This window comes from Lampris incognitus, chromosome 7 (genome assembly GCF_029633865.1).
Source record: "Lampris incognitus isolate fLamInc1 chromosome 7, fLamInc1.hap2, whole genome shotgun sequence".
In the NCBI taxonomy this organism is placed as follows: domain Eukaryota; kingdom Metazoa; phylum Chordata; class Actinopteri; order Lampriformes; family Lampridae; genus Lampris; species Lampris incognitus.
In genome coordinates this window covers 61,649,253-61,663,093 of record NC_079217.1, presented here as the reverse complement: position 1 = coordinate 61,663,093, position 13,841 = coordinate 61,649,253, and the positions used below count along the sequence as shown (strand labels likewise).

Genomic DNA, 13,841 nt, shown 5'->3' with positions numbered 1-13,841 from the left:
CTGAGAGAAAGGTGGTGATGGTGCTGAGAGAAAGGTGATGCTGCTGCTGAGAGAAAGTGGTGATGCTGCTGAGAGAAAGGTGATGCTGCTGCTGAGAGAAAGGTGGTGATGGTGCTGCTGAGAGTAAGGTGATGATGGTGCTGAGGGAAAGGTGATGCTGCTGCTGAGAGAAAGTGGTGATGCTGCTGAGAGTAAGGTGGTGATGGTGCTGCTGAGAGTAAGGTGATGATGGTGCTGAGGGAAAGGTGATGCTGCTGCTGAGAGAAAGTGGTGATGCTGCTGCTGAGAGAAAGGGGTGATGCTGCTGCTGAGAGTAAGGTGGTGATGGTGCTGAGAGAAAGGTGATGGTGCTGCTGAGAGATGCTGCTGAGAGAAAGGAGATGTTGCTGCTGAGAGTAAGGTGGTGATGGTGCTGAGAGAAAGTGCTGATGCTGCTGCTGAGAGAAAGTGCTGATGCTGCTGCTGAGAGTAAGGTGGTGATGGTGCTGAGAGAAAGGTGATGGTGCTGCTGGGAGAAAGGTGATGCTGCTGCTGGAAGAAAGGTGATGATGCTGAGGGAGAACTTGCAGCGTCATTCCACGCTCTCCCAGAGGCCTTCATGTTGTAATGTTGGAGCGCCATCTATCGGTGTGGTAAGCAGAATGAATGTACTCACAAAGTATAACAAACAAGGGGGGAACAGAGATCATAGTCACGTTGGTGAGACTGACAATTTGGAGATTTGTAGGCCAAAAGCTTACTCGGCATCAGTATTCTGTACTAGTCACGGTTAACTGGTTTAACTTTAGCCGTCCCAGAGCTGCCTCACAACAAGTAGGTGTATGAAGAAAGCACTGGACAAGCATTAGAAAAAGAAAAAAGATTGACATGACATAACATTAAGACCAGTTACAACAAAGACAGACAGACAGACAGACAGACAGACAGACAGACAGACAGACAGACAGACAGACAGACTGATAGATGTAGTGTCTTTTTCACCGATAATTCTCTTTCAGTTGGTGCCAGTACCACTATAATACACATGAACTGACGGACACATAAGCCACTAAGTCAGATATTGTACTGGGCTGTGGTAATACACATGAACACACACAGACTCTACATCACACATTACATAGTCCAGACGTGACGGAGACACAGTGATGTGGCAGAGATGTAAGGATGCGGCTGTGTTGGCTTGTTATTGCTGAGGAGAGGGGCTGCTAGCTGCTAGCATGGGTAGCGGAGGGAACACAGCTTTAAGTAGGCCCTTTTGACTGGGTATGTAGGACGTCAGTTATGGAGAATTCCGGACTGGGAATATAGCCAGGATCGGTATTAACAATCAGTGCAAGCCGAAGAGGCCTGTTTCCTTTCAAACTTGAAGAAATCTCTGCATCTCCGTGTACGGGAGTACAAGGAGATGCAACGTAAAGCGAAGAAAGAGGTGGCAAAGGTCAGAGAAGTATGTAGGAGTGGTGCAGGATATGTATGAGGGCAGTGTGACAGTGGTGAGGTGTGTGGTTGGAATGACAGATGGGTTCAAGGTGGAGGTGGGATTACATCAAGGATCGGCTCTGAGCCCTTTCTTGTTTGCAATGGTGATGGACAGGTTGACGGACGAGGTCAGGCAGGAGTCTCCGTGGACTACGACGTTTGCAGATGACATTGTGATCTGTAGTGAGAGTAGGGTGCAGGTGGAGGAGAGCCTGGAGAGGTGGAGGTATGCACTGGAGTGAAGAATGAAAGACAGTAGGAGCAAGATGGACTACCTATGCGTGAATGAGAGGTAGGACAGTGGAATGGTGAGGATGCAAGAAGTGGAGGTGACAAAGTTTAAATACTTGGGGTCAACTGTCCAAAGTAACGGGGAGTGCAGGAGAGAGGTGAAGAAGAGAGTGCAGCCAGGGCGGAGTGGGTGGAGAAGAGTGGGGTGACAGAAGGGTACCAGCAAGAGTTAAAGGGAAGGTTTACAAGATGGTGGTGAGACCAGCTATGTTGTATGGTTTGGAGACAGTGGCACTGACGAAAAGACAGGAGGCAGATCGCACAAAAGTTGCCAAAAACTGTTAATACTTTGAATCTCTGTCATCCAAGTGGTAGGCTGACACTGATGGTGCAGGACCAGTTTGTGTTGCACGGTCTTTAGTTGACTTGCTGGAACAGCAGTTGCGGTCTGCAGTATCTGGCCGCTGGATGCCAACATCACAGCTCTGCAGAGGCGTGAGATTTGCCATATCATTAACAGTCACTTCCACGGCGGATTCCACAACTTCAGGTTGAGCACATGTTGACTATTAACGACGCAAGACACTTCTGTTGAGGGAGGCTGTGCCAGATGATCATATATATATATATATATATATAAAGCAACATCCTTTAGGCGGGATAATCACCATGCAAATGCTGCCGCCGTCACCTGATTCAGTACATCAGTATTGACCATGTGATGATACGAGACGGACTTACTGTTAGATGCCAGAGTTAAACTCCTAGAAAGCATGACAGGTAGGACAAAGGTTTTCTTTTCATCAGTTATATTCATCATTATTCTCATAATCACACGGTTCAGATGGAACAACAACAAAAGAGCCCGCAGCTCCACAGGTTACAGAAACTACCTTCTTCCAAAACCGCTGTTTCCGCAACAGCTTTTCTGTCCATCAGCACGACAGATTTCGCAATGCACCCAGGGCAACTTGTTTTAATCCGTTTTCCAAAACTAAACAGAAAAAAAAAACCAAAAACAACTCGCAATTGTATTTTGTACATCATCTCCACCTGGCAAATCAAACCTAATAAAAAAAAAAGTGCAGAAGATATAAGTTAAGCTCCATAAACAGGTTTACGAGCCAACTTCTCACTTCATAAACAATACAAGTAGGCTTAACAGTACGTGCCAAGTTAGTCAGTTTTCATACCGGTTTAGCTGCTTATGAGCCGAGTAGGAAACACGAGCGGCGAGATTTAACCGTGGCTGATGGGTCTGTACGCTTCGCCCCTTTGGCAAGAAATCTATGGGGGGGGGGGGGGAGGGGGGGTTTGTACAAACAAAATAGTAAAACGTGGCTAGTGAAGATGAACTCCATGAAACAGGCTCGTACCGTCTCATAGAGAATTTACTCGACTTGATTATTTTGCTCCTTATTTTCACTGAGCACTTTCCCTACCGTTCAGTGTTTCTTTTAACAAAGTTACACATATATATATATATATATATATATATATATATATATATATATATGTGTATATATATATATGTGTGTGTGTGTCACAGTACTCTTGCTAGCCAACAGTGAGGACAAGGAAGCTATGTACCATGTCAGGCTTTTCTTACTTCTTCCAGGAAGTAGCCAGTACGTTTAATATAAAGTCATATTACAGTTTTGTTGATAACGAAGCCTGTTTAACTGATCATAAAGTTGAAAGGTTTGAAATGTATACAGTTCTAAACCAGGGTTTACGGCGTCCGGGTAGTGTAGCGGTCTACTCCGTTGCCTACCAACACAGGGACCTCCGGTTCGAATCCCCGTGTTACCCTCGGCTTGGTCGGGCGTCTCTACAGACACAATCGACCGTGTCTGCGGGAAGGGAAGCCGGATGTGGGTATGTGTCCTGGTTGCTGCACTAGCGCCTCCTCTGGTCGGTTGGGGGGGGGGGACTGGGGGGAATAGCGTGATCCTCCCACGTGCTACGTCCCCCTGGTGAAACTCCTTACTGTCAGGTGAAAAGAAGCGGCCGGTGACGCCACGTGTATCGGAGGAGGCATGTGGTAGTCTGCAGCCCTCCACGGATTGGCAGAGGTGGTGGAGCAGCGACTGGGACAGCTCGGGAAGTGTGGGGTAATTGGCCGGATACAATTGGGGTGAAAAATCCAAAACGAAAGAGTTCACGACGTTGAGATATGGGAAGGCGAAACAGCCCCAGTCACGTGCACTGGCGTTGTAAACAAATGTCTTGACAAACACTAATTTTCTTCCAAAAATAACAGTGAAGCCTCTTCTATAGTCTTTATGCAGAGCGGGATATGTTGTGGAGAGCACGTGATGTTAACTTGGATTTAGTGCAACAGCCCAACCGACGAAAAGCTTTTTCATTAAAAAAAGACAACCAGTGTATGTCGGGTTCTACACGGCAACCCGGTTCGCTGCGTACGCCTGGAAAATCCAGCCATGGTGACCCTGCATACCAAAAACAAAACCCTAAGTACTACTCTCGAGTTATGGAGGCTGATTTTCAGTGATCCCTGCAGCCCATGTCCCACAACAACCAGTCCGTGGTGCAGGCCTGGGTCCATCCCTCCATGCTGTCTTCTTTCTAAATGATGGAAAGATGGAAATGGCTGCTCACTCCACTGGACTGGTCCACAGGTCCAGGCTTAAAAGTCATCTTTCCAACATGCTCCTCACATCACCTTCTTCTATAAATGTATATCTGATCTTTCTCCCAATTTAGTGGCCAATCGATCCCTATTCTAGTTCAAACACCCACCCTCGTGCTGCGTGCGTTCGCCAACTGCATCTCTCCGGCCGGCAGTCTCGAAGGAGTCGCCTTGTCACGGAAGTGACGAGGCGACTCCAGGCCGAACCACCACTTTTCCCGACACACACGGAGCCGCATTCATGTGACGAACACAAGCCGACTCCGCCCCCCTCCCGAAGACAGCGCTGCCAATTATCGCTGCTTCGTCGAGTCCGGCCATAGTCGGATCTGACGAGACCGAGGCGCGAACCTCTGGTCCCCAGTGGGCAACTGCATCGACACAAAGCCGATGCTTAGACCGCTACGCCACCGCGGACCCCCACATCACCTTCTTCAACCCTATCTCTTGTCCTCCTATGATGACCCCCCCTTTTCTTTTTTACAACTGTCCCCTAGCAGAAATGTTCTTGTACCATGTGTCTGTTGGATAGCAAAACAAACAAATCCCTGTCGATTCATTCATTGTCATACTGGTTTAGTCCAGTTCCAGAAGGCTGCAGCCTTTCCACCGGGTGCTAGGCTGAAGACAGCGAGACATCCTGGACAGGTCACCGCTACACAACGGGGCCCATATACATAATCACACCTGTCCTTCCTATGGGCAGTTCAGTGTCTCCATTGCACCTAGCATGACTGCGAGCAAAAGCCTACGTGAAAACAAGGAGAACATGCAAGCTCCTCACAGACGTGTTGGGATTGAAACCAACACCCTCTCGCTGAGGCAACTGTGCCGACCACTATGCCTCCTCCGTTCAATAATTACTCCCAAAAAAAATCCTTCACGTCTTCTAACTCTTCTTATATCTGGCTTTGACTTTATCTCTAGACAACGCCAAGACGCCGAGGGTCGGACTTTTGACTTCCTCCATACTGGTTGCTCGTAAAGTTGGTGAACAAGGGAATTCAAGATCATTTTGGCGCACTGAGGTTCCTGCGAAACTGCTCTGGATGATCACATATGGAGGAAAAAAAAAAAAAAAAAAAGAATAAATAAAATGGAATCAACCACGCTTTAAAAACTGAAATTATAATTTTACCCTAAAGAGAAACTGGTAAGGCCTCTTTTTCTCCAAAAACAAAACAACCACAGCTGTTCATTCATTCGCTCCTTCACTTGTCCTGTTATAAAAGAAGAAAACAAAAAAAACAAAACAAAACAACGACAGAGGAACAACAAATCGTTCCTTCTCTCAGTTCCTTTTACGATAAGGAAGAAGGCGCGGTGGGTCGACACTTAATCCCTAAGCTAAAAAAAACCCAGTCTGACTGTGAGGGAATTACTGCCAAAGCAAACAGAAAAAACATGATTTACTGAGCCCTCTGTCCGTCTATACCTCTCCCCATTCATCCATCTGTTCGTCCATCCAACCATCTGTCCATCTATTCCTCCAACCATCAGTCCACTCGCCCATCCAGCAATCCTATTATAGTCATTCCAGACACTGCTGACCCCTGGTGGTTCTCTCCACACCGTCTGGAGGTTATAGTCATTCAAGACACTCTGCTGCTCCCCGGTGGTCATCTCGACACAGTCTGGAGGTTTTAGACGTAGAAACACTTGTGATCCTTCAGGTTTCTCAGGTAGGAGAAACTTTTCCCGCACTTGTCGCACATGAACTGCTTCTCGCCCGTGTGGATCTGCTGGTGGGCCTTCAGGCTGTTGCCCTGGTTGAAGCTGCGGCCGCACTGGTCGCAGCTGAAGGGCTTCTCGCCGGTGTGGATGCGCTGGTGCCTGTTCAGGTTGCCGGTGTTGCTGAAACATTTGCCGCAGGTGTCGCAGCTGAACGGCTTCTCTCCCGTGTGGACCACCTTACAGGAGGTTGGGGGGAGAAAAGACAAAATCAACCAAGAATCTTAAGACACGTGATGACAATGAAAAGTCATGGAGAGATGAATAACCTTACATTCATTATTAGTAAGAGTTGAGGCGAGGGGAGTCAGTACCACCTCCCAATCGGTTTGACTTTTTCATAACTGATTTCTTATTTCTAGAGCGTTTAATGAGCAGTTTTCTACTCAGTCTCAGTTTCATTTTACTGCCTCTGGATGACCGACATCATCAAACGGGACCATCGGTGAGAACATTAGATATTGCTACGCAATGATTCCAAAATGTTCCTATCTGGGTGAAATTCCCAGACGGGATGTTTTCTGGGCTCGCAGATGGGACACACAGCCACAGTTAGAGCTACATCACCTCACGGCTGTATATCTTACAAAACACCCGTTTTTCCAAAACACCACTAAATCTCTCACTCTGTAAAACAAACGCGCCAGATACCAGAGAGTGAATACAGAAAGAATCCACCTTTATCCACGGGAGGCACACAAACTCAACAAAAATCCACAACGCCTCACGGCAGCTCCGAGACTCGCTTTTAGACGATGTCTTTTATTTTATTGAGTTTTCTTTTAAATCTGAGTGTGTTTATGCATATTGTAAAACAAATCTGATTTTGATCCTTTATTCTTATAAGCTGTCTTGCAGTGATTCATTTTTGACTCTCCCAACTGCTTTTAGTTGATAGTTACATCACTTTATCAACTTTCACTTTCAAACTTCTCGGTCATAAGGGTAACTTCCTGTAAGGCACCAGTGAAAAATCACCCACCTGATGCGACTTGAGGCTGCTGTGCTGTGTGAACATGCGCCCGCAGATGTGGCAGGAGAACGGCCTCTCACCGCTGTGGGTCTTCAGGTGGATCTTTAGGTAGCTCGCCGACTTGAAGCTCTTCCCGCACAGCCCGCAGCTGTGGGGCCGCTCCACGGTGTGGTGCTGCTGATGCGAGCGCAGGTCAGTGATGGAGCTCAGCCGGCGTCCGCAGAGCACGCAGGTGCACGGAATGGTGGCGGCGTGGGTCTGCAGGTGGGTGCGGAGCGAGTCCACGCACGCCGCCACCGTGCCGCACGCCACGCAGGCCAGCGCGCTCCGCTCGCCCTCGTGCGAGGTCTTCTGGTGCATCTTCAGGGCGCTCTTCTGAATGAAGCACTTTCCGCAGGTCTCGCAGCTGAAGGGTCGCTCGCCCGTGTGGATCCGCTGGTGGCCCTTCAGGGTGTCGGCCTGGTTGAAGCTCTTGCCGCAGGTCTCGCAGCTGAACGGCTTCTCGCCCGTGTGGATGCGCAGGTGGCGCTGCAGGTTGCCCTGGATGGTGAAGCTCTTGTTGCAGTACTGGCAGTTGTAGGCCCGCTCACCCGTGTGGACCATCTGGTGCATCTTCAGGCCGTGGGCCCGGTAGAAGCTCTTGCCGCACTGCTCACAGCGGAAGGGCCGGACCTCAGCGTGGAGACGCTGGTGGTTCCTCAGCAGCTGCTTCAAGGTGAAACCCTTCCCGCACACGTCACAGGTGTGTGGCCTCTCACCTGCACATAGAGTGGAGATTAATCAGACCGTCTTATCTTGACTTACACACTATCTTACCTGTACATGAAGGAGAAGAAGCATGTCATTCTGTGCTGGATATAGGGGGTGTGCCGCAGAACCAGCTTCGAAAGCAACTGAGCAAGTATGTGCGACGTGAACCGGCGTGCGGCGCATACGTGCAAATTTGACCGGCAAAGAATCGGACATATCTGAGACTGACCGGCCGGTCACTGCCGATCGAGCGGAAAATTGTCCGATTCCGGTCACCAGCCGATTGATCAGCGTATCTCTATTAATAACTCATATTATTGTTATAAATCAGCAGCAAAATACCACAGGACATAAAAGGACTTTTTGGGTTGCCATGTTGGGAACCCGCATTTTGTCAATATAAGAGTCGCCAAAGACATCCTCTAAGAAACTATGTGACCACTGAAGACTGCCAGTTCACATTAACTGGTATCCCACGACACGACTAATAACTAATAATAATAACACGACTTAAAAATGTTGTCCGGTGCGTATGCAAACTCCCATTTCCACACGGCAGAGACTTCAACGGCGTTAAAATGGTTATGTTTAGAGTCACAGTTAGGTAGTGGTTACAGGTTTGGATATGTTCATCTAATTGTGGTTTTCAAGAAACTGTCTAAACCTGGCAACCCAAAAAGTATTGCTATTCATGCATTATAACAACTTATTACTGATTTATAATGCATGATAATGCAATAACAAAGTTGATAAAGTAATTAGTGACCACTTCACCCGAGTATGCCTTGTTGTGAAGTGCGACACGTGATGTATTTGTCATGTTACAGCGTGCCCCGTTTTGTTTCAACCACCCTGGCTAGGCTCGGCTCGGCTAAGAGAAGTTTCACCTGTGTGAAGCAGCATGTGTGCGTTGAGGCTGCGCTGGAAGGAGAAGCCCCTGCCACACTGGGAGCAGTGGAAGGGCTTCTCGGCATTGGCACCGTGCACCGCCTGGTGGGCTTTCAGCTGGAGCAGCTTGGTGAAGGTCTTCCTGCAGTGTTTACAGCTGAGAGGCTGCTGGCTGTTCTGACCCACGGCGTCCTTCTTGGCCCGGCCTCGACGTGTCTTGGGCTTCACGGCCCGCTTGGGTCGGGTGGTGTATCCTGGGTCACCTTCCTCCAGGTCCTCTGGCTCCAGCTGAATCAAGAATTTGCATTTAATTGGCAAGTTCGTATACGTCAAAGAGATCTGAAATAGTGATCATCGTGGGGTGCGATTATCTGTTCTGGTCAATATACCCTCTGTATTTACATTTATGAATCACTTTGTACAAGCTTAATAGCAAATATGTGAATAATGTAGATTTGATCCATGCATTTGTTTTCTCTTTTGCATTGCATAATTAGATGGCCTCCTTCTCTTAATTCCTCACTTCCAGCTTTCACCATTTCATCAGCCAAACTGGTTTTCAAGCTGACCTGTACGCCGGATGCTGGTACATTTGAATATTGGCTGGTGACTTCACCACTGTGGCAGGTAACCAGCCCCTGGTAAGACGTCTCAAACCATTTCACATGTTGTTCTGGTTAACGTGTTTTACAAGCTGGTTTATTTTGGAAATCACCTTTCTGTCACATTGTGATAAAAACATTCAGTTTCTGAAGAGTATTTTCTGACGACAAACTAGCTGGTCCCATAGATACCAAGTACGCTGTCCTGCAGCCTGTTTTATAGGAATGGTTCTACCTGGATTTGAACTATTTTGTATAAATGACTTTCAAGTTCAATTTAATGTTTTCTTTACAGAATAATAAAAGGCATGTAAACACGCAACAACAAGAGAGACCGGTCCATACAGCAAATACAAATATAACGTGAATTCAACAAATATATGTGAAGCTGAAGAAATAAGAATGAAAGGACTTTGGACTTGACTTGACCTGGTAGTCTGGGTCATTGTCATCGTCCTGTCCCGGGTCGTCGGGGTAGTGACCCGACTCAGGTGAGGCCTGGTGTGGGTACGCCTCCAGACCCTCCTCCTTGATAATCACAGGTTCCACACTGTCCTGGGAGAGGGAGGGAGGGAAGGAGAGGAAGAAAGTTAAAAGTCACGAGTCAAGACTTGGACATCAATATGTCACAAATGTCCAGAGATGATCAGACTTGCTTTAATGTGACGTCTTTTCTCCATCTTATGTTATAGTTGCATTCCATATTTATCTTTTCCCTTTCATAAAGACTTTGCCATGTGGACCTGCAGTTGGTTGTACTACTTTGGAAGTGTACTACTTCCAGTGTGGGAAGATGGCGGCGCGAATTCACGTCCATGCGGTGTCTTTGTCCACGTCCTAGTTTGTCTTCGTTTGACGGCTGGGAGAGCTGGCGCTGGAGCGGCTGAGAGAGCTTGGTCTGCTGTGTCCTGTGGGCCCAGGGACCACGGCCCTGCCCGGAGCTGCGCCCGAGGAGGTAGCACCAAGGGTGGTCTGACGGGACGCGGAAGCGGGGCAGGCTAAGCTAACTGCTAGCCCATGCAGACCGGCAGTTCCGATAACACCGAGGGCGGTCTGGCGGCGGCCTTGCCTAGCCTTGACTGTGTTTTTGGTGTCGTCATGTGGAGTGCGGGGAGGTGTCTGGCTGGGAGAGCTGGCATCGGCTCGGCTGAGGGAGCTTGGACTGGCGCTTCCTGTGGGCCCAAGGGCCACGGCCATGACTGGAGCTGCACCCGAAGAGGTAGCACCAAGGGTGGTCTGACGGGACGCGGAAGCGGGGCAGGCTAAGCTAACTGCTAGCCCATGCAGACCGGCAGTTCCGATAACACCGAGGGCGGTCTGGCGGCGGCCTCGCCTAGCCTTGACTGTGTTTTTGGTGTCGTCATGTGGAGTGTGGGGAGGTGTCTGGCTGGGAGAGCTGGCATCGGCTCGGCTGAGGGAGCTTGGACTGGCGCTTCCTGTGGGCCCAAGGGCCACGGCCCTGACCGGAGCTGCACCCGAGGAGGAAACACCGAGGGCAGTCTGACAGGACACGGAAGCGGGGCAGGCTAAGCTAACTGCTAGCCCATGCAGACCAGATGTTCCGACAGTCATCCGGGCTGGCGTTCGTTCTCCTGGACAGTGATTTTTTTTCTTGTTTAGTTTAGACATAGTATGTGTTAGTGTGGATATATGTGTTGTTGTAGTTTTTGTGTGTTAGTCTTTGTGTTGCACTGCTGTGTGCTGGGGGAAAGGACGTTTCATTTCATTTCATTTCATGTGCACAAGTGCATGAAATGAAACGGCAAAATCTTTATGAACAGTTTAACGGTACTCTGACTTTTCCTTCAAAACTTCACATATCCGTTAAATCCAACGCACGGAGCCACAACACACACTCCTCTCTCTCTCTCGCAAACTACTGTGGCAGTGCCCATGAGCAAGCAGAACAAAATCAAAATCAAAACACTAACCTAACAGTTTAGCGCTATGTTGGACACGCTCTTAAACTTGCGCTATGTTGGACACGCTCTTAAACTGCCGGGCAAACAAAACAACGAAACCTTCGATGAGCACATTAAAGAAATCGCCAAGACTGCCTTTTCTCACTGACGCAACATAGCCGGAAGTCAGTCTTCCCTGTCCACGGCTGACGCAGAGACTCTAACACATGCGTTTGTTTCATCCAGACTTGCCCCGTCTTCCCTGTCTGACCTCCTTAAACCATACAGTCCATCGCCAGCTCTTCGCTCTCGAAATACAGGGCTCCTGTGTGCACCCAGAGTTAAACAGAAGTCAGCAGGTGGCAGGGCCTCTTCCTGTCAGGCCCGTTCTAGTGGAATAACCTGCCTGCCGCCATCAGGCGACCGGAGTCTGCTGAGTCCTTAAATCCAGACTTACAACTCATCTTTTGGCCTTCGCCTACAATTAGTCGCCATGAATTTGAGTGCTTCACAACCTGTACCGCATGGCGGGTCGGTTTCTGTCTCTGAATTTACCAACCACCGTTCTGCCAATGAGATTACAGAGTATAGATTACGGAGTATAGATTACTGAGTATAGATTACTGACTACTGCAAACTGTTCTCTTCTCTCACATGTCTTCTCCTCTCTATTCTTCTGTGTGTGAATGGTGTGACGTGAGTCTCCCTTGTGAGCATATTTAGTCTGTCCTCCTCCCAGGTCTCCATAGTGATGCTGGTCATGTGGCTCAGGTCCTGGGCTTCTCTGGTGGCATCTGGACACTGGTTGGCATCCTCCTCATCATACTCTTCATCCATTCATCCATTATCCAAACTGCTTATCCTGCTCTCAGGGTCACGGGGATGCTGGAGCCTATCCCAGCAGTCACTGGGCGGCAGGCGGGGAGACACCCTGGACAGGCTGCCAGACCATCACACACACACACACACACAGACACACACACATTCATACCTAGGAACAATTTAGTACGGCCGAGTCACCTGACCTACATGTCTTTGGACTGTGGGAGGAAACCGGAGCCCCCGGAGGAAACCCACGCAGACACGGGGAGAACATGCACACTCCATACAGAGGACGACCTGGGACGACCCCCAAGGTTGGACTACCCCGGGGCTCGAACCCAGGACCTTCTTGCTGTGAGGCGACTGCGCTAACCACTGCGCCACCGTGCCGCCATCATACGCTTCATATATTTCATAATTCCATTATAATTCTGTTATCCTCTTTCAGTGTTGTATTGTGTAAATTGTGTAAACACAACATCCATTGCACATTGTGCGTTTTGGGAGAGAGATCCCTCCTCTGGTGCTCTCCCTGAGGTTTCTTCCTATTGTTTCTCCGTTAAAGGGTTTGTTGTAGGGAGTTGTTCCTTATTCGATGCGAGGCCCTAAGGACAGGATGTTGTGTTGCTGTAAAGCCCCCAGAGGCAAATTTGTAATTTGTGATATTGGGCTATACAAATAAAACTGACTTGACTTACAAGAGCAACATTGAACGAGTGTTGTACATGACACGGCCACTTTGTTATTGACTGTTAGTTATTAGTGCACTGTGGAAACCCCTTCATGTCTTAGACAGAGGCAAACTGTGCACAGTCGAAACTTCATGTCACTATGAATAACGTCTACGAATCCAAGTTTCATGTTTCTACTGTAAAACAGAATGTTTTACAGTAGAAAATGGCAGCATGGCGGCGCAGTGGTTAGCGCGGTCGCCTCACAGCAAGGTTCGAGCCCTGGGTAGTCCAACCTTGGGGGTCATCCCGGGTCGTCCTCTGTGTGGAGTTTGCATGTTCTCCCCGTGTCTGCATGGGTTTCCTCCTGGGGCTCCGGTTTCCTCCCACAGTCCGAAGACATGTAGGTCAGGTGACTCGGCCGAACTAAATTGTCCCTAGGTGTGTGTGTGTGTTGGCCCTGTGTGACAGCCTGATGGCGTGTCCAGGGTGTCTCCCCGCCTGCCGCCCAATGACTGTTGGGATAGATTCCAGCATCCCTGCAACCCTGAGAGCAGGATAAGTGGTTCAGATAACGGATGAATGGATGGATGGATGGATGAATGGATGGAAAACATTGTGTTTGTGTGCCATCACATGTTGATGCTGAGCGTCCCACCAAGACACACAAGCTATGCGTAAAGTCATGTGGCTGTTAATACACTGGAGTTTCAATGTTAACAATGTAAAATCAAGGTTTCAAAACAACAACAGGAGGGAACGCACAGTAAGTGCAAAGCCCAGTGACGCCTCACTGAGGCGTGACTGAACAGAACACATCAGAGGACTGGACTCACCTCATACGCTCTGCCTTTCCACAGGTGGATTATGGGGGATCGCTTCACTCCTGCGCCACTGTTGGCTATTACTGTGCAAAAAGATCCAGAGTGCTACGGATTAGTTTTCAAGCCATGTATATGAGAGAGAGAGCGAGAGAGAGAGAGAGAGAGAGAGAGAGAATGACAGGACATGGGTCACATTCGAACATGTGACGCTGTCAGGGTGTGGCGTGCAGCTTGTCCTGCTGAGTCACCTTAACATTGAGCATTTCACATAAACATCTGGTTTAATAGAATATTTGTCAATCCAGATGCTGACGTT

At 48.8% G+C, this 13,841-nt stretch overlaps 1 protein-coding gene across 1 annotated transcript in view; it reads right to left on the bottom strand.

Moving 5' to 3' along the window:
- Positions 1-2,448: 2,448 nt before the first annotated feature.
- Positions 2,449-13,841, bottom strand: part of LOC130115307 (zinc finger protein 850-like) — a 29,424-nt gene continuing 18,031 nt past the window's right edge. Inside the window, exons 8-12 of the mRNA XM_056282913.1 lie at positions 13,538-13,608; positions 9,737-9,862; positions 8,705-8,993; positions 7,077-7,825; positions 2,449-6,273 (exon numbers count right to left, since the gene is read on the bottom strand). Of these exons, the coding sequence (XP_056138888.1) occupies positions 6,007-6,273; positions 7,077-7,825; positions 8,705-8,993; positions 9,737-9,862; positions 13,538-13,608 (1,502 nt within the window). The 3' untranslated portion in view covers positions 2,449-6,006. The remainder of the gene's footprint in view (positions 6,274-7,076; positions 7,826-8,704; positions 8,994-9,736; positions 9,863-13,537; positions 13,609-13,841) is intronic.